Here is a 23,922-nt window from a genome sequence, read left to right on the forward strand (position 1 = left end):
GCCTCTGCCTCTGCCTCTGCCTCTGCCTCTGCCTCTGCCTCTGCCTCTGCCTCTGCCTCTGCCTCTGCCTCTGCCTCTGCCTCTGCCTCTGCCCGCCTTCCCCCCTCTGGCCCCCCTGTCTCTCTCTCTCTCTGTCTCTCTCTTTCTGTCTCTCAGAACAGAGTGAGTGATAAATGCTATTTACAGGGTTGTTGTCAAGATGAAATGAGGCCCAGAAGCAGCTGCTCTGTGACTGAAGTCTTTTCACTGCTCTTCCCTCCAGCTAGAGCTGGAAGTCACTCTGAGATTGCAGTCAAGAGCTCCTCAGCTTCCGTCATGCCTGGGTCTCCCTTGTGTCCCTGTGCCATTTCTCTTCCTCGGTACTAGTATTTGTTCCACGCCACATGCCCCATTATTGATTTTTATCCCCTCAATTCTATTTATTATTGAGGGAAAGTTAATACCATAACTGAGAAGTCCATATCACTTGCCACAATTAGGAAGTAGCAGTAAAAATATGAGCAGCAAAAGAAAGACAGTGAGATTAAATTCCACCTTGAACACATTATTGTCAGCAGAGAGGGCTTCAGCCTGACGCTCCTTCTCTCTGCTCAGAGGGAAACTCGGGCTCAGTGATGAATTATTTGCAGGATATGTGCAAGGCTCTGGGATGCATCCCTGGCACCGTAAGAGCAAAAGGGAACTTGACATCAACATTAATGAAAACAGCAAACTGGGGTTTTATTTCTGTGCTGGAGTTGAACCCAGAGCTGTACAGATGCGAGGCAAGCCCTTGCCAGGGATGTTCCTTCTGTCAGACTGAAAGTGAAGTGGAAAGAACAGAAGCGTTGATCTAAGTTCAGCTGTGTCCACACTTACCAATGAGTGGCTCCTAAGACACATGGACACAGCTACACAGGCATGTACCTTCCAGAGATCAACTCCATGCTTCATGTCAACATCTGGCCCCCAGAAGAGCTATGGAGAAGACTCAGCTCCTGGAGCTCAAGTATCAGGGCTGTTAAGAACTCCAGTCCCCAGGGCTGGTGAGATGGCTCAGTGGGTAAGAGCACCCGACTGCTCTTCCGAAGGTCTGGAGTTCAAATCCCAGCAACCACATGGTGGCTCACAACCATCCATCTGACTCCCTCTTCTGGAGTGTCTGAAGACAGCTACAGTGTAGTTACATATAATAAATAAATAAATCTTTAAAAAAAAAAAAAACTCAGGTCCCAGGGCTAAAATCCCAATCTGACCAGTTGTCTATGGTACATGCTGGGTTAGGCATGCTCTAAGGCCAGGCCTGAGTCTCCTTGTCTCTAAAATGTAAATAAACATATCCACCTCAAGAGGTATAGATAGACTTAAATGAGCTGACATTTGTCTGGGCCTGGCTCCTCATAAAACGCCTATAGAGTCAGTTACATGTCACATAAGGACATTTTGGTAAACAACAAATCTGAGGTGGTCCCATAAAATCATAATGGAACTGGATGCAGTGTTTCTGGCAGATCTCTGTGAGACTGGAGCCAAACTGGTCTGCATAGAGAGGGAGGGAGGGAGGGAGGGAGGATGGACAGATAGATGGATGGAGAGAGAGACAGAGACAGACAGAGGAGAGATGATGATATGCCTAAAATAAAAATAATAACCAAAGATAACAGAGCTGAACATTTCCTATCTTGTCAGAGCTGCTGTGCTTCCAGAAACTGAACAACACAATTCTGGTACAGTGTGCAATGCTTGATAATAACAGTAAATGACTGTCTTCCTAGTTGGTATCTACTGTCAGCATGCTTATCTCCCTGGATCCTAGGGACGTTACCCAGGGCCTCGTGCATGCTGGGTAACACCTCTCATGCCTAGCCCCTCGCCTGCGCCGTTTGCCTGATGTTTTCGAGAGTTCCCTTTCTACTTCTGACAAAGGCTTACTGTAAAACAGTGCGAGGTGTCTCACCACTGCAGCCTCATCTGATACTCTGATACCTCATCTCCTTCATTGCCTTATTGTCCCTCGTGGTTGCTTCAACCTCCTGCCGTTGCATGCATCACAACACTAGAAGCAGTAGGCTGTACCACAGATATGTCCCATAGCCCAGATATGTGGTAGGCCGAGCCATCTAGGTTTGTACAGTTACATTCAGTGATGTCACACAATTGCAAAACCATCCACAGACATTTCTTAGAACATGTCCTAGTCTTAAGTCTGAGCATCCTGTCCAAGCAACGGAGACTCAAAGGCTACTCCCAAGTCCAAGGGAACCTTGGAGAACCAGGTCATTAAGCTGCTTGTGGCTAGCGTTAGTTTGCTGTGTGTCCTTCCAGCCTCCAGGAACTCAAGCTCTGGGTGAAGACACTGCAGCCTGAGGGAAGCAGCAATCTGCTACAAGCCTTGAAGAAAGTCTTTGCTCACAAGGAGCTGAATTCTCTGGTGATCATATTGAGAAGCTGGTAGGTGTCCTTTCTTACTAAGCAGGTGGCTGATGACTCAGTGTCTGAGAAAAAGGAAATATTACTAAGAATAATGCTCCACACACAATCTTGAAAGAATAATTGCGTCCATAGGCCACCCAGGCACATTTGGGCAGGGGAGCCAGGGCTGGCTGGGGTGGCTGTCCACCCAGCCCCACATCTTCCCAGGGTGACCTGGGACACAGGTGATCAGTTAAGAATGAGTAAAGAGGCTAGGAAGGTAGCTCAGGAAAGTGCTTGCAAGCTTGAGGGCCTGAGTTCAGATCCCCTGAACTCATGGAGGAAAACAAAACAGAACAAAACAAAACAAAACAAAAAAAGACCAAACAAAAAACCATTGCATGCCTGTAATCTTAGCACTGGGGAGGCAGAGACAGCAACAACTAGTGCTTACTGGCCAGCAAGACTAGCCAATCCAGGTTCAGTGAGAGACCCTATCTCAGAAAATAATGTAAAGAGTGGTGTTGGAAGATACAAGACATGGACTACTGGCCTCCACATGCACACATACATGAGTGTAAATCACATACATGAACACATGCACACGTAAGTACACACACACACACACTCACACACAGTGAGATAGATGTTCCCTGGAAGTTACCATTTTGATCTGGGATGTTCACAGCATAGTTTCAGCGGGAATAGCCACACCTTCTCTTCCATCTGTTCCCCAGTCCAGATCAGCCTTCTGAATTCCTGTCTGACTTCATCCAGCAGTCCACCCTGGGACGGAGCGTCTTCATTCATGTAACCACCTACAAATGTGATGATCATGTGCCCTCTGTGAGTGTCTGAACACCCCCCCACCCCCCGCCCCAAGCTGTGGACTAGAACACACCTCTCACAATTGTACCCTCCTTTCCCATGGGTAAATGGGAAGTGTGGGAGGGTCTGAAGGCTCAGCCAAGGGAAAGGTTTGTTAAAACATCAGTGTGGCCTTGCCACCAGGGCTGACTCTGTCACTATTCCCCAGGCCGTTCTGAAGAACCTCACAGATGCCCTTGGGGGTTACTACCACTGCTACAGCCCAGAATCAGAGGTAAGCCTTCCGAAGGCCGGCTGTACCCACTCCTTGCCACAAGGTTGTTCCTTGGAGATCTGGCAGACTACACCATGAGCTTGCTCTCTCTACGTTATCGTCCTTGCCTTTCGTGCTCAGTGACTTGCAGATAAAATCATATGATCCCTGAAAGTGTGGCGAGAACAGGGATAAGCTGAAGTCAGAGGCTCCACGGGTAGTTCGTTTGGATTTACCTGTTATGAGCATTTCACCCAAGTGGAAGCATACACTTTTGTATCCTCTTCTCTCCCTTAGCATGGAATGCTATAGCCACTGCAGAGCTTCACTTTTATGGATGGGAGACATTCTGTTGTCTGGATGACCAGTTGTGTTTATTCCTTCATCTGTCGATGAGCCTGGCATTTTCCACTTTTTGGCTGTATTGTGAATGTCACTGCTATGAAGCAGTACAGGACACAAGTCCCTGTGTTCCGTGATCCAGTGCAGAACTAAAGTAGACCTGCTAGGTCCCCTGGTAACTTCAGCTTTGGTTTTTGCTGTTGATAATGTGGAATGTGGTTTTGTGTTTTGTTTTTGGTTTCTTTGTTTTTGTTTTGGTTGGTTGAAGTTTTTGCTGTGTTTGTTTTTAAGACTCTGGAGCTGAAGATATGTCTCAGTGGTTAAGAACACTGGCTGCTTTCCCAGAGGACTTGGTTCAATTCCCAGCACCCACAAGTGGCTTACTACTGTCTATAACTCCAGTTCCAAAGGATCTAATGTCATTCTGACCTCCAATAACACCAGGCACGCGCATGGTACACAAACATACATGCAAGCAAAATGCCTATCTACATAAAATAAAATAAAAATTTAAAAGACACAGTCTCACACTATAGCCCAGGCTAAACTCAAACTCATAGCAATCCTCCTGTTTCTGACTCCTGAATTCTGGGATTGCAGCCGTATACCACCAAACTCAGCTCTCTGTGGGGTTTTGAAGTGCAGTATTACTATGTAGCCCAGGCTAGCCTTGTACTTAGCAACCTCCTTGCCTCCTCCCAAGGGCTGAAAGTACAGCTGGCTGCTAACACCTTTGGGGTTGATGTTTGGTTTTCCGAAAAGTCTATTAACTGTTGCCTCAGCAACTATAACATCCCACATTCTCATCAGTACTAGACAAGTGTTCTAATTACCCTTTCCCCAGCAATATTTGTTATTTTTAAATTATTATTCGTGTGTATATATGCACACACATGTTGGGGAGACTCATGTATGTGATGGTACAAAGGCAACAGTATAGTTAACTCTTTCCTTTCACCTTTCCATGGATTTCAGGGATCAAACTCAGGCCTGCAGAGCCCGTACCTTCCCTACTGAACCATTTTGCCATGTCCATTTTTAAAATGGCTCTTGATATCATCATTGCCACCCCAGAAGATGTAAAATGTTTCCTCTGTATGTGTGTGTGGTGGTGGTGGTGAACTGTCTTTTTACATAAGCCCTGGCTGTCCTAGAACTCACTTCGGAGCCCAGGCCAGGCCTCAAATTCATAGAGATCCCCCTCTGCTCCCTTCCAAGGGCTGGGATTAAAAGTGTGCACCACACCTGACTTAAAATGTTCCTTTGGTTGGTTTTTGTTTGTTTGTTTGTTTGTTTGTTTGTTTGTTTTTTCAAGACAGGGTTTCTCTTTATAGCCCTGGCTGTCCTGGAACTCACTTTGTAGACCAGGCTGGCCTCGAACTCAGAAATCTGCCTGCCTCTGTCTCCCAAGTGCTGAGATTAAAGGCATGCGCCACCATGCCCGGCTTCTTCTTCTTTTTTTTTTTTTTTTGAATTAATTTTTTTTATTAGGTATTTTCCTCATTTACATTTCCAATGCTATCCCAAAAGTCCCTCATAGCGCCCCCCACCTCCCCTACCCACCCACTCCCACTTTTTGGCCCTGGCATTCCCCTATATTGGGGCATATAAAGTTTGCAAGTCCAATGGGCCTCTCTTTCAAGTGATGGCCGATTAGGCCATCTTTTGATACATATGCAGCTAGAGTCAAGAGCTCTGGGGTACTGGTTCTTTTTTAAAGTTAGAAAATCTTGCAGTGGTTTAGAATTCTGCAGTCCTATACTGTACATGTGGGGCAGAATGCACTGGTGGGCCCTGTCTGGAACATGGACCTTGGTTCATTATTACCCCAGTTTTAAGTAGACAGCCACTCCGCCTTAGAAACTGACTTGGCTGCTTGCCTTCTCTTACCTTGGCAACGACTGACATCCCTGTGACTTCTGGCTAGCTCATTGCCTCCATCACCCCCAGCTCTATACCAGTAGGGATGTGGTTGAGCTCCAGGCAGAAACCCACAAGGCTCAAGGCCTCCTCAGCCAGGTGCAAGCCCTGTGCCACAACAACCCATGTGAAGAGCTGTCCTGCATGATCAAAGAGGTAGGTGGCACTCGATTATTAATGTCTGGGATTGCCCTTCTATTGCTGACACACTAGCTCTATGAATTAACCTGTTAGGGCCTCAGTTTTTTTTTTTTTTTCACTTTAAAACTGTGCATAACAGAAGGCAGTTCAAGGCTCCCTAGAGGACTTGGGGGACTGGTCACTTAAGTTTCCAGAAGCCTTGTGATCTAAGCTTATGGACAGACTTGTCATCTTGGGTCCTAGGGCCAGGGAGAGGGGGCGGGGATAGTGGACAAAGGGGAAAGCAGCAGGTTTCTGGAGACCTTTTCCTGTCCCCTGAAAATTCAGAAAATCCTCAGTGATGGGGGTGTGGATGATGGGCGGGGACAGCAGACTTGTTTTCAACCCACCTGCTGATGCTTTAAGAAGCATCACACAGGGACCAGGTGAATGGGGAAGAACTTTGCAGCTCTAAAATGTGCTGTGTAACAGGAGGTTTTAAACTGCATGTAGATCTCCATAGAGATTGCCAAAGGGCCGTTCACCAGTCTCTTGCCTAAACCTCCAAAACATGAGGCTCCTCTCACCATCAAGTTCCCAGACCTGGACAAGACTTCTGCAGAGTGGCTGAAGATCAATGGTCTAAAAGGTATTAAATCCCCAGAGAGGGCAGAACCTGGGAGGCTAACCAGGCATGGGACCTTCAAGGCTTCCCAGGCAATGCCTCAAAGCTAACTTTTTCTTTTTTTTCCAGCCAAGAAGTTAAGTCTTTATCAGGTTCTGGCACCCAACGCCTTTAATCCTGTGGAAGAATTTGTGCCCATTCTCCAGAAAACAGTAGCAGCTACTATCCATGAGGTAATTCAATACCAAATTTCTCTCCAGTCCTCTGCAGGGGTGCTCCCTGTGCAGGGGTGCTCCCTGTGCAGCTTCCTATGCTGTTATGTCAGACAACGGAAGCCATCGGGCATAGCCAGACAAGCATGAATGGGAGTCAGGCTTTCCACCCAGGACCCTAAAATGCTTATAAAATCTAGTGTAATGAGGCTGGAGATGCATCTCAGGATGGAGTATATTCAACACACAGGAGGCCCTCAGCTTGGTAACCAGCACTCAGGTATAAACAAACAAACCAAAACCACGACTGCTGGTTTTCAGAGATCAGAAAGTGGGGGCTGAAAAGATAGCTCAATCTATAGATGTTTGCAAGCACGAGAACCTGAGTTTGGTCTTCAGCTCCATATAAAAAAATGCCAGACATGGTAGTACACACATACTTTTAGTCCCAGGACAGGGAAGGTAGAGACAGGAGGCTCCCTGGGCTCCCTGGCAAACCAATCCATCCTTGGTGAGCTCCAGGAAGAGAGTTGGGTTCCTAAGGAAGGTACCAACAGTTGCTTTTGATACTATGGCCATCTCCTCCATGAATGCTGTCCTCCACCCCACTCAAATAGGACAGACTTGTTTTCTTGCTGCCCTCGCTGCCTTGCACATACTTGTACAGTGGCTGCTAGAACACATTCCTGCATATAGAGCCTTTCAAAGTATGAACCTTTAAAAGGCTCTCTTCTCCAACTCTCTGCCCTCAAGTCACTAGACTTGTACTAACAAGCAGTCAATGAGTGTTCCCTGGAAGGCTGAGTGATGGATGAATGAAAGGAAAGCTGGAAAGGAGGAGGAGAGGGATGTGTATTTGGGTGGATGGAAAGTTGGTGAAGATTCATAGAAAAGTCGATGGTTAGATGGATAAACAGAGAAAAGGGTGAATGATTAGATGGATGGGTGGGTGGATAAATGGGTAGATGAACTGGTAAATGGAAATATTGATAAATAAATGGAAATGTAGATGGGTGGGTGGATGGATGGATGGATGGATGGATGGATGGATGGATGGATGGATGAATATCCATTCATGGCATGGTATAAATAGTAGAATGAACAGATAATTGGGTAGATGGGTGGGTGGGTAGATGGATGGATGGATGATGGAAATGTTAATGAATGAGTAGGAATGTAGGTAGGTAGATGGAAGGAAATTGGAATAGGAGGAAGGGTGGAAGGAGAAATGGGAAGATAGATTAACAGGAAAAAAAGAAAATACAGAAGGATGAAAGAAAAGTTCAAGAAAGGATGGAAAATGGCAGAGGAAGAATGGAATAAGAGATAACCAGAACAATTATTAGAAAGAAGATTAGAAAGATGTTTAGAAGGATGGGAGGCTGGAAAGAAAGGAAAAGAGAGATGTGGGAAGTGGACAGCACTGGTAATGCATAGATGACTAACATAGAGGACCACAGTGAAGCCACAGATAAAGGTGATGGTTTGATGGAGCATGACCAAACAGGATACCAAGTAGGTATTGAGTGCTCGGGACTGGTTTCTCTCATGCATGTGAGCTGCAGAGCCCAGTACCCAACTTAACTGTATTTCCCATTCCTGCCTCTGCTTACCTGTTCTCTGCCCATGCCTGAGTGCAGAAAGCAATGGTACAATTTGAATGGCATGATGGAACGGTGAAGAATATCCATGTGGACCCACCTGTCCTCTTTGAGTACCAGGTGAGTAATATGCCCAGTCCATTAGGATATAGAGAGCAGGAAAGAACTTTGTGCTGTATAGACAATAAGCTGTTGACCAGATTCCCTGTGTGTTCCTTCTATGGGCACCTCTTTAGATAGAGACATGGATGCCACAAACAAGAGTCTTTGGGCTTTTGGGATGCTGTCTGCCTTGTCCCACATTTGAAGGAAATACTTAGGCTTTTCCCTTGCTAGTCTTAAAATGGACTTGCATCTTCCCTAACAAAATGTTACTGCCTGTATACACCATTTCCAGAAGCTGTCTGGGAGTGCTTCTCCTACTTAAAGCCCCAGGCTTTCTTTGGCACCCTTGGTACACTCACTCATGGTGGCCCACACTTTTACAGAAGCAGCTGGGGAAAGCTGTGCAGATATATGAGAATCGGCTCCAGTGGCTCTCCCTGACCAGCAGAAGAATCTGGGGCACCGTCTGTCAAAGAAGGTACTGATCGTGCAAAGTTTACTCTTGTTCCTTGTGGGGTCTGGTGTGTGACTCAAGGTTTATGCAACTCATCATCCTCGTGGGCAGCCTTGGAGTCAGCATCACCTACACCAACTGCCATCATTGTCTCTCAAGACTCTTTGAATTAGAAGCAACAGAGAGATGGATCTGGTAGTACACACCTGTTATCCCAGCTCCTGGAAGGTTGAGGCAAAGGGGTTAAGAATTTGAGGCTAGCCTGTGGTACATGGTTAAGGCCCTGTCTCTCCCCCAAAAGGAGGATAACTGAAGCTCAGAGTAAACAGAGAAGTCTGATGAAGGGAACTAAAAATTCTGGATCACACTTAGCTGTGTGGCTGGATCCAGAGGGTCAGCCTTGTCAAGAATCCTTCACCTCTACCTTCCTCTCTGTAGGCTTTGTTTTCAGATAGGGTTCTCCCTGCAGGCGGCAACACGGCCATGGAACCATTTTCTGCCAGCTTTGCATTTCCAGAGCTTGAGCATCTATGGGTCATCAGGCTGGCTAGGGAGGTGTGATGTTCTGAATGCCTGGGATCAAATGCCCACTCTTGAAGCATGGTGTGTGCCAGCTCTACAAAACTCACATGAGTCAGGCAGTGGTGGCACACACCTTTAATCCCACTACTTGGGAGACAGAGGCAGTTGGATCCCTCAGTTCGAGGACAACCTGGTCTACAGAATGAGTTCCAGGACAACAGAAAAAAAACCCACACAAACTGATATAGTGCTGTTTCCCAAGAAGAGATGAGGATGCTGTTGCCAGGAGAGGTGATGGAAGCTAAACGGGGGCAGAGGAGATATCCCAATATACCTTAACTTGATGCTTATAATTGACTATGAGGAGTCTTTTTGTAAGTGTTCTTCTCTGTAGTGACACACCAAAGGGAAGACAGATTTTTCGACTTGCCGTCCTCGACCCTTAAACCACCTCCACGACATTCCATTATAGAAGAAAGACAGACAGTCCCACAACACCTTTACACTTCTATTACAAACCTACTTCTGTCAGTCTCAAACCACAGAGATTCTTGGCCATCTATGAGTTTGGCTAGCAAAAGCCCCCTGGAAAAATCTTTAAATAGTAAAATGGAATGGAACAAACATTATCTGAGAGATTCAGGTTGCCTCTTGAAGCTTGTGTTTCTCTTTAGGGTGGTTATACTGCTGGATGTCTCGGTGACCAATTCCATGTACATTATTCATATCCAGCACTCCCTGCGTCTACTGCTAGAGGAGCAGCTGTCCAACAAAGACTACTTCAACATCATCGCGTAAGCCTCCAGAGTCCCCTTGGGGTTGCGGGAGAGACTGGGCGTGGATGCTATCACCGGGCTGAGGCTTCGACAGACAGCAGGACCACAGACACTGATGTTAGGGGCATCCTAAGGTGCACATCAGTTTATCTGACTCGGGAGATCTTGTTTGGGGCCTTGAATAATTGAATGGCTGCAGGTCTATCCCATTGGGGGAAAGGTGGTAAGTGGCCCCAAAACACAAGACTTGATCAGCCAGGGTAATGTAACCAGCTCATTGCCCCAGTTGGCTTTCAAACTGGTAAACTCAGCAGAGAAAGGGGAGAGACCCTGTCATGCCCTTGTCTTATTCTTAGCCTGGCTCAGGCAAGAATGGCAAACACTCAGTACTCTGACTCTAAACTAAATTTTAATTTTAATCTATAAATAAACAGTATTCAAAATTTGAAGTTATATATAGCTTCAGTTATAGTTTTAAAACTATCATCTTAAAATTATAATAATATGTAGTTTCTTTTTTAATATGTAGTTTCTAAAATATATATTCATTTTTAAATTATATATTTTATATTTCACATCTTATATAGTAACTTTAAAAGTTTGTAAGTTACAAATATGATTTTAAATTATATATACTATCACAGTAGCCTTTAATTCCAGCACTTGGGAGGTAGATGCAAGAGGATCTCTCTGAGTTCAAGGCCAACCTGGTCTACAAAGTCAGTGAATAGAAGCAAGCAGGTTATCAGTCATACATGTAGAACAACTCCATTTCTAGGAATATATTCACCTATGTATTTTTAATGAAAAATATAGAATGAAGAGTTAAAATTTTAGAGGAATCGAGGAAACAAAAACGTTTTGCTTCTTTGTGTGTTGTTGGTTTTCTAATCCAAGTGCCATCAAAGGTTTGTAAGCTTCCTCCTAGAGAAACATCACCACAGGTGGTGGGAGGGAAGCAAGAGAACCTTCCCAGGCAGAAGCACAAAAGCAATGGGTTGAAGTCAGAAGGGCAGCTGGAGCAGTGGAGGTGCTAGAGCAGTGGAGATGCTGAAGCAGTGGAGATCCTGGGGCAGTGGAAGTGCTGGAGCAGTGGAGGTGCTGGGACAGTGGAGATGCTGGAGCAGTGGAGGTGCTGGGGCAGTGAAGATGCTGGAGCAGTAGAGATCCTGGGGCAGTGGAGATGCTGGAGCAGTGGTGATGCTGGAGCAGTGGAGGTGCTGGGGCAGTGGAGGTGCTGGGGCAGTGGAGATGCTGGAACAGTGGTGATGCTGGAGCAGTGGAGGTGCTGGGACAGTGGAGATGCTGGAGCAGTGGAGATGCTGGAGCAGTGGAGGTGCTGGGACAGTGGAGATGCTGGAGCAGTGGAGGTGCTGGAGCAGTGGAGATGCTGAAACAGTGGAGATCCTGGGGCAGTGGAGATGCTGGAGCAGTGGAGATCCTAGGGCAGTGGTGATGCTGGAGCAGTGGAGATCCTGGGGCAGTGGTGATGCTGGAGCAGTGGAGATCCTGGAGCAGTGGTGATGCTGGAGCAGTGGAGATCCTGGGGCAGTGGAGATGCTGGAACAGTGGTGATGCTGGAGCAGTGGAGATGATGGGACAGTGGTGATGCTGGAGGAGTGGAGGTGCTGGGTCAGTGGAGGTGCTGGGGCAGTGAGGGTGCTGGGGCAGTGAAGGTGCTGGAACAGTGGTGGTATGGCTTCTCTGGGGAGCTTGTCCATCATGTCAAAAGGAATAGAGAAGCTACTGGGAGATGAAGTAGCTTCCTGAAGCTCTTAAGAGTGGAGGGGTCACCGCTGCACAGGGGTGATTGGGAGGAGGGACACAAAATGTGTCTACTAAAGAGTTTTATGGGCTTCTCAGAAGAGACTGGCACAGAGGAGGCCTCAGTTCAGTAAAAGGGCAAAGAAAGATACCTTGTCATCCATAAAGAAATAAATTCTCCTCTTGGGAATCTTCGATTCTGTCTTGCAAAGAAAATGAGATCATGTGTATTTAGAGAGAAGACCATAGTTCAACCTGAGAGGGAAGTGCCCTGTGAGAGGAACCAGGGCTTCAAGCGTCTCAAAGAAACAGTGAGCTGCTGGGGGGAGGGGGAGGACAAAGAAGTTCTTGCAGAGAAAGGAGACTTCAGAGTATTAGGAGGGCAGTGGCCAAGGCTGGCCCTCGCTCTGTCTGTGCTTGAGAGTCCTGGTGCTGTCCCACACTGAGTTGGCTTTAATGCATTATGACCAGAAACCCTTGTGACCACTCCAGGCCAGCAACATTCCAACATTTTGGGGGCTTACTGTCAGAATTTTGTGTGCCTTTAGGCCTGTGGATCTCAAAGAAGGGCAACACAGAGTGGACATGTGACCTAAAAACAAACTCCTTTTCTTCCTCGAAGGTTTGGAAGCACGATTGAGAGCTGGAGGCCGGAGATGGTTGCTGTGAGCCATGACAACTTACAAAGAGCCTGGCGGTAGGTGATGGAGGACAGAGCCTTTCTCTGTAGCTGTGTCGTACTTACATGGCGTTATCTTCCCATCCCCCTCACTGCAACTCTGCCCACTGCAGCCAAGGGCAGACACCAGAAAACAACTTTCTTCTTGGGACTTCAGGGTCTCAAATGTGGCCCTCACAAGTCTTATATCCCTGCCTCCCCAGGTGGGCCCTGGGCCTGCAGTGTCAAGGAAGCAGAAATGTCCTCGGAGCCCTCCGGAAGGCCATAGAAGTGGATTTCAAGGATAAAAACAAGCATGAGTCTCAGGGCATCTACCTCTTCACCGGGGGTGTCCCTGACCAAGATGTGGTGAGTAGTCCTCATCCTAGACACCTATTGTCTCATTTGTTGTTGAGATAGGGTCTCACTATGTAGTCCTAGCTGCCCTGGAATGTGCTTATTATATAAACCAGGCTGGCCTCGAACTAACAGGGCTGGGATTAAAAACATGAGCCACCGTGTTCATTTTCTTCTTGTCTTTTATTTTCTGCGGTGTTGAATATGGACTTCAGGCTCTTGCTTTTGCTAGGCAAGCATTCTACTGCTGAGCCACACACCCCAACCCAGCATGATTATCTGAGCTACCTCTTCTCAAATACAAGAACCTAGTGATACTGTCACAGCACAGCTCCTGTCTCAGCAAGTCTCAGGTGGGCTAGACAGCTCCCAGGATCTCCATGCTACTGCATAGGGACCACAGTATGCATGACTAGGCTTTCAAGCCCAAATCCCTGCGGTACCCTGTTAACACATGGGAAGAAATTGTGTCCCAGGCTCATGTCTTTCTGCCTTTGCATACAGAACTGGACCGAGCACACAGTTGGGCATCAAGAAAGATGATCAGAGGGCTAGAAAGATGGCTCAGTAATTAAGAGCATCTACTACTTTTGCAGAAGACCCAAGTTCAATTCCCAGCTCCCATGTCACAATGCTCATAACTGTCTGCAATTACAATGCCCTCTTCTGACCTCTGTGGGAACTTGCACTTACATGTGGTACACCCACCTCCTCACAACACACACATACACAACCTGACATACACAATAATTTCTTTTTTTTTTTATTTTTAATGGTTTTCTTTTCTTTTTAAAGACTTATTTATTTTTATGTGCATTGGTATTTTGACTGCATGTACATCCATGAAGGTGTCACATCTCCTGGAACTAGAGTTACAGACAGGTGTGAGCTGTCACATGGGGACTGGGAATTGAACCTAAGTCCTTTGGAAGAACAACCAATCCTCTTAACCACTGAACCAACTCTCCAGCTCCCCTGCCAAATGTCTTTGTTTTTTAAAAGAAAGATGATCACCTGGGTGGTGGTACACACTTTTAATCCCAGCACTCAGGAGGCAGAGGCAGTCAGATCTCTAAGTTCGAGGCCAGCCTGGTCTACAGAGCGAGTTTCAGGACAGCCAGGGCTTGAAAAACCAAAAAGAGAAAGAAAGGAAAAGAAGAGAAAAGAAAAAAGATGATCTGCTGAACTATTGGAAGATCAGCAGCGCCCAGGTCTCAGGTGAGGACCTCCTCTCTTCTCTTCCCCATAGCACATACTCAGCGCCTACGTGGCAGAGGCCTGTGGGGGGTGCGACCTCCAGCTAAATGTCTGTCTCTTCTATGTGGGCGAACCACAGATGGACACCACACCCCCTGCCTGCTACGCCAGCCGTACTGACACTGCTACTGCCTACAAAGAGATCACCCAGGCTGCCGGTGGTCGCTTCCACTGGTTTGGAGAAACAGGTAGGTGGACATTTCCTGGCCCTTAGCCTCTTTCTATCCAGACAGTTTCTCAGCACTGGCATGGGTCCTTTTGATTTTAAAATAGTGTCAAGAAGCAAGATGTAAAAGGTAATATTTATTAAATTAGGAGGGCTGGAAAGATGGCTGCGCTGTTAGGAGCACTTGTTCTTACAGAGGACCCACAGCTGATTCCCAGCACCCGCATGACAATTCACAACCATCTCTAACTCCAGTTAACTCAGAGGGTCCGATATTTTCTTCTTGACCTTTCAGGGCATCTCTCACTAATGTTGTGCACAAACATACATGCAGGTAAAACATCCATACATAGAAAATAATAAAACAATTTTAAAAATTAAGTTTAGGAGGGCAGAGACACTGTTCAATGGGTAGAAGGACTTGCAAACAAGCCTGAGTTCAATCCCTAGAGCACACATGGTAGAAGAAGAAAATCAACTCTCAAAAGTAGTTCTCTGTCCTTAACATATAAGTTGTGGCATAAACATGTATGCGAGTGTGTACGCACACATAAATTAAAACTAGGGGGCTGGGGTGTGGCTCAGAGGTCAAGGACATGCTTAGCATTTTTAGGCCCCTAGATTCCATCCCCAGCCCTCAAAAAGAAAAAAAAAAAAGATGTTAAATGAATATTCTGGAAATGACTATCGATGGTATGTGTAAATAGCATGTATGTACTCTGTACCACTGAACTCTACAGTTAAAGGGACTATGAGAGGCAGAGGCAGGCAGATTTCTGAGTTCGAGGCCAGCCTGGTCTACAGAGTGAGTTCCAGGACAGCCAGAGCTATACAGAGAAACCCTGTCTCGAAAAAAAAAAAAAAAAAAAAAAACCAAAAGGGACTATGAGCAGAGAGTGCAGCACAGTGCTGGGGTTGGTCCTTTGTATGCCTGGGTTCAGTACCTAGTTTCCCCAAAAGTAAAATGGGTAAAGTTTATGTTGGGTATATTTTACTGCAATTTTTAACAGGTGAAGCCTTAAAGTACTACAGAAATCAAGACTGAAGTTGACCTCAGTGGTAGAGCGTTGGCCTAGCATGCATAAAGCTTTGGGATAGATCTCCACACTGATGTGTGTGTCTGCATGTGTGTGTGAGTGTGTTACATGTATGTGTATAATACACACACACACACACACACATGAACATATTGTAAAGATCCCTTAGATTTACAGTTCTCAAAGTCTGGTATATTCACAAATGGTCTATAAAATGTTTGATACATAGAACAAGCTCTCTCTCTCCCATTCTCTCTCTCCCATTTTCTCTCCCTCTCTCTCTCTCTCCCATTCTCTCTCTCCCCCCCCATTCTCTCTCTGTATGTATATGTGTGTATAATAGTGACAATAATTACATGCTTATCTTAACATTTTAGAAAAGTGCTGACTTTGTTGACCATAACACAATTTTTCTTTAAAACCATAAGAAGTGCCAGGTGGTGGTAGCACATGCCTTTAATTCCAGCACTTGGGAAGCAGAGGCAGGTGGATTTCTGAGTTCGAGGCCAGCCTGGTCTACAGAGTGAGTTCCAGGACAGCCAGGGCTATACCGAGAAACCTTGTCAGGGGGACTGGGGGAGAAGCAAATGAAATGTAAAGTTATATTAAATAAGGGATGGCTTAGAGGGTATGCACATGCAAAAGTCAGCACAATAGCATGGAGAGACTGAACCTGAGACACACTAACCCCTTCCAGCCTCTGGGCCTCATAGATGCTTCCAGAGGCAGGGCATGCCTGTGGTCACAGCTGGTGGCATCACTTGGGTGTGAGCTCTAGAGAACTTTTCAGATCTTTCTAGCTATGATCTTGCTGGATATGTTCATTTACATTCCTGGTGATGATCACTAATGATAGCAAACAGAAACACTATGAGCTGCTAGCTATGAGCTGCCAGACACAGCGTAAGCATTTTATATACACTATAACTTGAGCCTCACCATAACACCATGATTGTGAAGTAAATGACTATCTGCCCTGTCTAGCAGATGAGTAGCTGAGGCACAGGACAGAAGCTGAACCCAGGCAGGACACTATCAATACCCAGTGTACTTGCCAAATACCAGAGTTGTTACGATCAAGAGTGACAATGATATGTTCACTGCAGATATTAGCCACCAATAATAGTTACCATGTGGGTCTCCCCATCCCATACTGTAGCAAGAACCTTTGTGTCAAACTCCCCCTTCCCGTGAGTGCCAGGACACAGTCCTGTGGCTAGTTACACTCTTGGTAACAACATACCACTGGATGATATAAGGTTGAGGCTGGTTAGTTCAGTCCACTGTGATCCCATCTTACCTCTTGGGCTTGTCAGTTCCACATGGCCTGCATACATGAAAGGCATTGACACTTGCCCAGACCCACACCCTCCCACTAATGCTCAAGATGTGCTTTGTTTCCAGGTATTTATGAAAGTGATGATATCAACGCCATCATATCTGAGATAGAGAAAGCCCTCAACTACTCCCAAAAGGTATGCCTTGGGCTTAGACTTAAACATGTACAGTTCCCGCCATGGCTGCTACAACAGAGTACTTTGAAACAAAAAGACATGCTTCTGTGCTCCCAGAGCCATGTTCCTTCAGTAGGCTATGGATAGAACCCTTTGTTATCGCATCCCTTTAGAGCTGGGGAAAAGCAAAACTGTGTTGGATGCTTATTGTAAATGGCACGGAAGATTTCTAAGACTACTGCAGTAGGAGAGAGTTCAAACACAAACACAGACACCACAGAAATAGCTAGGAATTTGTACCCAGTGGAGCAATCAATGGATGGAAAAATCACTAAAAGGAAGTTGGTTAGGCGGCAAGGATGCAGAGGCTCTTGTTAAAGGCAGACCCAGGACCTAGAACTCAAGGAGGAGCAACTCTGAATGGATATCAAGGGGAGAATGACTTTTGCTGAACTTAGCACCAGTCTTTGCTAAAACTAGGCTGAGATGGACAAAGTGGGGGCCTGGTCAAGAAGATGACTCTAAAGTTTGGTTTATGACCATCCGTAGGCATTCCTCAGCTGTATGAGCATGGTCTAACCTATACCCCCATCTGCACATGGCTGTCTACTGTCTGTGTGCTGGCCTTTTCTTTCTCACAAGAACTCTAGCTGTATTAAATTGAAAGGCCCACCCTCCTCCAGTATGACCTCATACTGACTTCCATTTTGATTTCAGCTGCAAAGGCATTATTTTTAAGTAAGGTCACATTTGCAGTCACCAGGAGGTCACTCTGCAATGTATCTTAGGAAACACAAATCAGCCCACACCACCTTCTCTCTGTGTGTCTAGATCCACTTACATCCAAGGCTTCAGATGGAACATGGGGGTTTCCTGTCTTTCACTGGAATTTGACCTATATGCTGTAGATTCTGGCCTTGGTTGAGTTCCTTCAACACATCCAACCCCTTCCTAATCTCAGTCTTTGCACTTGCTCTGTTCTCTGCCTGTCATTCCTTCCTAGGTCATCCATGGCTTGCTCTTTGTTGCTCAAAATTTATTTTAAAAGTCTAGCAGTGATTGCCCATGACTTTGGGCACTTGGGAAGCAGAGGCAGGCAGATCTCTGAGTTCAAGGCCAGTCTGGTTCTCACAGCAAGTTCTAAGACAGCCAGGACTACACAGAGAAACCCTGTCTTGAAAAACCAAAATCAACCAAACAACAATAGCAATAACCAAAAAGAAAAAAGAAAGAAAGAAAAATAATTTTAAAAACTACTTCACCAAAGGAGATTTTGAGTAGTCTAGGTAAAATTAGAAAGATGGGAAGGAACCAGATCATGACAGGAGCAATGAGAATGAGAATCAGGGGAGAGCGGTCAGGTGAACATTTAAAGATGAGTTAGAGATTTACACCTGATGGATCATACAAGGGGGAAGGACAGGAAGCAACAGAAAGAAGTCCCCAAGGTCTTTTCTGGAGCAACTTTTAGACAATAGTGTCACTGACAACTGAAAGAGAATGTAGGATGTCTGTGGTAGGTGCAAAGAGGGGGGAGGCTGAGAGAAAGGTGAGCTTGCCTGTGGAGATTGAAAAGTAAGGATGGCCTGAAGGCAGATGGGAAAGATAAGGAGTAGAGATAGAGATCTGAAGCAGTTCAAGCCCAGGATAGACAAAGAGGTTATAGGGCCCCATGGTCAAGCCAAGGGAAGGATCTGTGAAGGTCTCACCCTGCTTCAAATGTTAGTTCCTGCTATTTCTTAGACTGACTGGTCTCCACAGAGGACTATAGTCATACTTAGGTGTGTTCTGTTCCCCTGTGGCTGCTGGGTCAGTGGATTGGTGGCTCCCTAAGCATGATTTAGTTCATCTGGGGTCTGTACATCTCTGGTTCTTAAATGCAAACCATCCTATTCTCACCCCTAACACACTTACAAGATATTAGTGGACAATGATACCCTAACCCCACCTTCTTTTGGATATGTGCTTATGTTCAAAAGGTGTTCCCTGGTGCTCTAAGTGTGAAATAGTAGAGTAGCTTTTGGGAAGTTCAGAAACGATTAGACAAAAAGAATAAGCGTTCCACTGCAATTCCGCCGGTGTCTGTGTTGGTACTGGAATGTGATCAGCTGACTGTGTGACTGAACATGGGTTTTACATGCTAGCTTGCCTGGGCACCTGGAGTTGACTTGAAGCTCTTCCATTAATGAGTAGTGTGGCCTTGGATAAAGTTAAGTGAAGAAGAAATTATTTTAACTTCTAGCCTCAGAGATTTCAGCTCATAGCTGGTTCCTTGACTATTGGCCTAAGGTAAGACTGAGCATTGTGGTGGTGGCATAGATGAGGCTGAGCATCATGGAGGGGATGTAGGTGAGGCTGAACATCATGGAGGGGATGTAAGTGAGGCTGAGCATCATGGAGGGGATGTAGGTGAGGCTGAGCATCATGGTGGGGATGTAGGGAGGCTGAGCGTCATGGTGGGGATGTAGGGAAGCTGAGTGTCATGGAAGGGATGTAGGTGAGGCTGAACATCATGGAGGGGATGTAGGTGAGGCTGAACATCATGGAGGGGATGTAGGGAGGCTGAGCATCATGGAGGGGATGTAAGTGAGGCTGAACATCATGGTGGGGATGTAGGGAGGCTGAGCATCATGGAGGGGATGTAAGTGAGGCTGAACATCATGGTGGGGATGTAGGGAGGCTGAGTGTCATGGAGGGGATGTAGGTGAGGCTGAACATCATGGAGGGTATGTAGGTGAGGCTGAGCATCATGCTGGGGATGTAGGGAGGCTGAGCATCATGGAGGGGATGTAGGGAGGCTGAGCATCATGGAGGGGATGTAGGTGAGGCTGAGTGAGCATCATGGTGATAGATGTGTCTGGGACTGACCAACTGATTTTGTGACAGACAGGAAGCAGAGAGGGGAGGACAGAGATAGGTCCAGTTTCCAAGGATTTGCCTCCTCCTTCCAACAAGGCCCCTCTTCCTTTAGTCTCTAGAAACTCTCAAAGTAATACAGAGGACCATACATGAGCTTGTATTTCATATACAAACTGGGTATAAAGTGGTATCATTGTCATGTCTTGTTGGCCTGAGGACTTGAGACTCTGAGCACTAATTTTCCCAGTTTCCAGTACAATAAAGAGGTCCTTATTCTACATAAAATTAACCCACAGACTCTTAGTCCCAAACTGTATTCCCCGGGCAGAAAGAAGCATCAAAAGGCTTCTTTCTGTCCTGGTGCACATGAGTATCTATCTACCCACAGTTGCCAGTGTGCTCTAACCGCGCAATTCCCATTGCAGTGTGCCTTCCTTGTGGCCTCTCTGAAGAACCATTCAGGAAAAGAACTGCAGAGTGGAGCCCTCAAGAAAGACAAGCCAAGGACTCTGCAGCAAAGTCAACCCAAGAAACACTATCCTCCCAAGCCCACAGCCCCCTCGGTGGCCAGAATGGTTTGACACCTTTCCCTAATAACACACAGGATTTTTTCCAGTTTGTCTCCTTGTCTTTCCTAGATCTCAAAAGGACTGGGCCAGGCCCCAGCACTGGTGGGGGTAGAGATTCAGGGAGGAAAGTCTCATGGGAGCCACTGAAAAGAGCACCTGCCTCTTAGTTTAGAAGGGGGCACCTATGGTTCCCCCACTCCCCCCGTGCTTTTGGTTATGCCTATTTCAGCCTCTCTCCCTAGCCTAGTTCTAGGATATCCATGGAAATACACTCACCTCCTCTGCATGTGGTAGCTTAACCTGAAGGATTTGTAGGGAAAGAGTAAGGTCACTAATAGGATTTGTTGCTGGTGACTAAGCTTAGCAGGGGCAATGATGGGACTCTCAGATTCAACCTAAGCCTGCTGGGAAGTATCTTCAGGCACAGCCATCAAACACAGATGCATAAACTACTCCTTTGGTGAGGGGCCTTCTAGTGGAATGACCTTCCTGGGACAACACTGTGAGCAGAAGAGTCAGTGAAACCTGAAAGCTATTCAGCAGATTGCTGACTGAGACACTAGTGAACACAACACATTTCAGAATGGGGAAGTCTAATCCCAGGATGTATAGCTTACTCATGGGGCTGTGTTTCCAAGGCATTTCCTGGATTCACTCAAAGAAGCCCAATAGCCCAGACTCATCCCTACCTCTCTTAATATCCCCACTCTGGGAGAACCTCAGAATCTCAGGGCCTTCCTCTGGGACCTTCAGTGGTTCACAGCTGACTCAGTATGAGGAGAGCTAGGTTGTAACGTGGCTTCCATTGGGCCCTCCTGATAGACAAGGTGTTCACTGGAGTGATAACATCTAGGCCCTTTCCACCACAGGTCACAAAAGGTTCCTTTTGCTGGTCTGGCGCCTTGGGTGACTTTATTAAACTATTACTACATTCTGCTTGTAAAGAATTCCTTACTGAGGGGCCCAAGAGGATATAGAAATGCCAGGCAGAGTGGTACATGCCTTTAATCCCAACACTTAGGAGGCAAAGGCAGGCGGATCTCCGTGAGTTCAAGGCCATACTGGTCAATACATTGAGCACCAGGCCAGTCAAAGCTACATAGTAAGATTCTGTCTTAAAACAACAAAAATAGAGCATGGAAGTTACCTCAATGGTTGGTTGTCATACCGGAGGTCTAGTAGGAACAGAAGCAGGAAACTAGCAAAGAATATTCTGGCAAATGCCCAGTGGCTCTTCCAGTACGTGTTTATAGTATATACATGAATGCACACATCCATTCACCTTTTCACTCCCAAACCCAGAATCCCCTGTGAAATCTGCTGCAGAAGGTAGGCCAAATGTGCCTAAAGTGCTAACTCCCTTAGATCCCTCACTGTAAATGTTCTTGATTGGCAGGTTGAGGTCAGGGTGACTGGGGAACTGCCTACCCCAGTCAACAGGCCTCTGATGGGTAAGATGTCCTGTTTTCTAGAGCATTAAAGATGGCTTAGATGGAGAAACAAGCTCCCGGATGAAAGCTCTGAAGTGTCACCCCGTCAATGGTGAGACAAAGGTCTCTCGGGGTAAGGGGTGGCAGTGGGCAGGTGGGGGTGGAGAGTCAGCTGAGGTGTGAATTAATATTGAAATCAATCACCTACATGATGGTGAGGTTGACTGGGTGCCAGGCCATCAGCCAAGATGCTTGTCATAAAGCCTGTAGCCACCATCTGTTCTCTACAGCCAGTTCTCTATTTGCTGATATTACTGAGTTCAGGCCCAAAGGGGTTCATCAAGAGAAGCTATAGTTATTTTTTATGAAAGTACTTCCTTCATAAACCTGGGGCTATGTGTCTTCATTTTGAAGAAAAGGATTTATAGCAGTGTAGTTCGTGGCAGCTAGCCCAGGAATCTTTACTCTGTTCCTTGTTAGCCCATCTGTAAGCTGGGGGGCTGTGAGGAAACTGCACAAGGTACACCAAGCTCTTAACCCCATGTCCAGGAGACATCAGGACTTAGTGATGGTAGCTCCAGCTTTCACTGGTCCAGACAAGGCGAAGGAACCTGAGATAGGAGGCAGGAGCCTGAGATTCCCAATGTCTAGGGTAGATCTTAGCTGTAATCGATGAAGCAGTGTAGCTTCATCAATGGGACCTACAGAGTTGCCGAACCAACACTCAAATATCTTCCAGCTGCAGCCCAACCTGGGAAAGAAGGGATGGTGGAACAGAGGATGAAGACCAAGCCCAAAACAAGACCAAAGCTCTTTCTGTTCTACACAGAGGCTGGGAATAGTGTGGGTAAGCTAAAGCCAATGTGTGTCTGGACAACTCCTGGCCCTGGGCAACCTGGTGAGAATCGTAGCCCTCTCCAGCTACCCCAGGCCTCAGCCTCTGGAACAGGCCCATCCTTAAAGCTCTCCCAGCCAAAGAAATGATCATGCAGCTTCCTGTCATTGGCACAGAATGAGGAAACTGCAGGTGGAGTCTCAACTGTCCTTAGGCACACTGGTGCCTCCTGGAAGAGGCGGTTTCCTGAACCCTGAGGACAATTAGGAGAGGAATAAAGATTTCCTTCCCTAGGCCTGTCATCGGGTCCCTGTGAAGTGATACCTGTGTCACTTGCTTTCCTTCTTTGTGTAACAAAATACAATCAAAAGCAATTAGAGAAGGGCTTTGTTTGGGTTCTTGATTTGATGAGCTATAGAGTCCATCCTGGTGGGGAAGTAGAGGGGGAAGCTGTCAGATGTGGCAGCAAGGACACAAGACTGGGCCTGCAGTCAGGAAGCAGAGAAAAAGGAAGGCTGGCATTTCTTCCCTTTTCCATCCAGAACCTCAGCCCGTGCAGTGGTGTCAGCCCATTCAGAGTGGGTCTTCCCTCCTCAAACCTCTGGAAGTTCCCTCAAAGATACATGCAGAGGCATGTCTTCTAACTCCAGTCATTTGACAGTGAAGATTAGCCATCACAGTACCTGTCCCAGCTGGACTCCTTGCTAAATGGAGAATGGGAACCCTGAGCAACCCACCCCTATTCCCATAATTTACCTTCTACATCTTCAGCAAATTATACCTAAAGAATGTGTAGCGAATTTGACTTGTGGGGAAATTGACATGAGAAAGGAGAAGGGGAAAGGCATATCCATGGTAACACTGCAGTATTTCTCCTAGGTTCTGTGTATAAGAGGTATACTCAAGGAAAACCTATTAGAAGGATTAATTCTTCCATCGAGCTGCCCAGGAAGGACACTGTTTGCTCAAGTCAAGAGGTATTCAGTTGTGCATATCAGCACGTGCCCCTTAGTCATTTCTCCTACCAACCATATCTTCCAGAAGGGTGGGCATACTTGGAAGAGGGGACAAACATGCTAAGAATGCCTGCTCACTGTGGCATATGGGGTAATAGTATTAAGTTCAGAAGCCAGTCTGCTTACCTCCTAACTGGGTGGCCTTGGGAAGCTATATAACTACATTCAGTCTCACTGTGTAAAATGAAAACAAGCTGGGCCAGGTGGTGCACACTTTTAATCCCAGCACAGAGGAGACAGAGGCAGGTAGATCTCTGTGAGTTCAAAGCCAGCTTGGTCTACATAGCAAGTTCCATGACAACCAGGGCAACATAGAGAGACCCTGTGAAAGAAGGAAGGAAGGAAGGAAGGAAGGAAGGAAGGAAGGAAGG

The 23,922-nt window shown here is 46.5% G+C and overlaps 1 protein-coding gene across 1 annotated transcript in view; it reads left to right on the forward strand.

Moving 5' to 3' along the window:
* The window catches only part of Vwa3a (von Willebrand factor A domain containing 3A), a 65,807-nt gene that overhangs the window by 29,931 nt on the left and 11,954 nt on the right, over positions 1-23,922 (forward strand). The window contains exons 9-25 of the mRNA XM_029479335.1: positions 2,305-2,430; positions 3,129-3,237; positions 3,428-3,493; positions 5,765-5,890; positions 6,368-6,503; positions 6,609-6,712; positions 8,332-8,412; positions 8,781-8,875; positions 10,048-10,167; positions 12,536-12,610; positions 12,796-12,940; positions 14,178-14,373; positions 16,793-16,863; positions 20,127-20,276; positions 21,743-21,812; positions 22,440-22,547; positions 23,415-23,512. Coding sequence (XP_029335195.1) covers positions 2,305-2,430; positions 3,129-3,237; positions 3,428-3,493; positions 5,765-5,890; positions 6,368-6,503; positions 6,609-6,712; positions 8,332-8,412; positions 8,781-8,875; positions 10,048-10,167; positions 12,536-12,610; positions 12,796-12,940; positions 14,178-14,373; positions 16,793-16,863; positions 20,127-20,276; positions 21,743-21,812; positions 22,440-22,547; positions 23,415-23,512 — 1,876 coding nt within the window. The remainder of the gene's footprint in view (positions 1-2,304; positions 2,431-3,128; positions 3,238-3,427; positions 3,494-5,764; positions 5,891-6,367; positions 6,504-6,608; positions 6,713-8,331; positions 8,413-8,780; positions 8,876-10,047; positions 10,168-12,535; positions 12,611-12,795; positions 12,941-14,177; positions 14,374-16,792; positions 16,864-20,126; positions 20,277-21,742; positions 21,813-22,439; positions 22,548-23,414; positions 23,513-23,922) is intronic.

Source organism: Mus caroli, chromosome 7 (genome assembly GCF_900094665.2).
Source record: "Mus caroli chromosome 7, CAROLI_EIJ_v1.1, whole genome shotgun sequence".
NCBI classification, from domain to species: domain Eukaryota; kingdom Metazoa; phylum Chordata; class Mammalia; order Rodentia; family Muridae; genus Mus; species Mus caroli.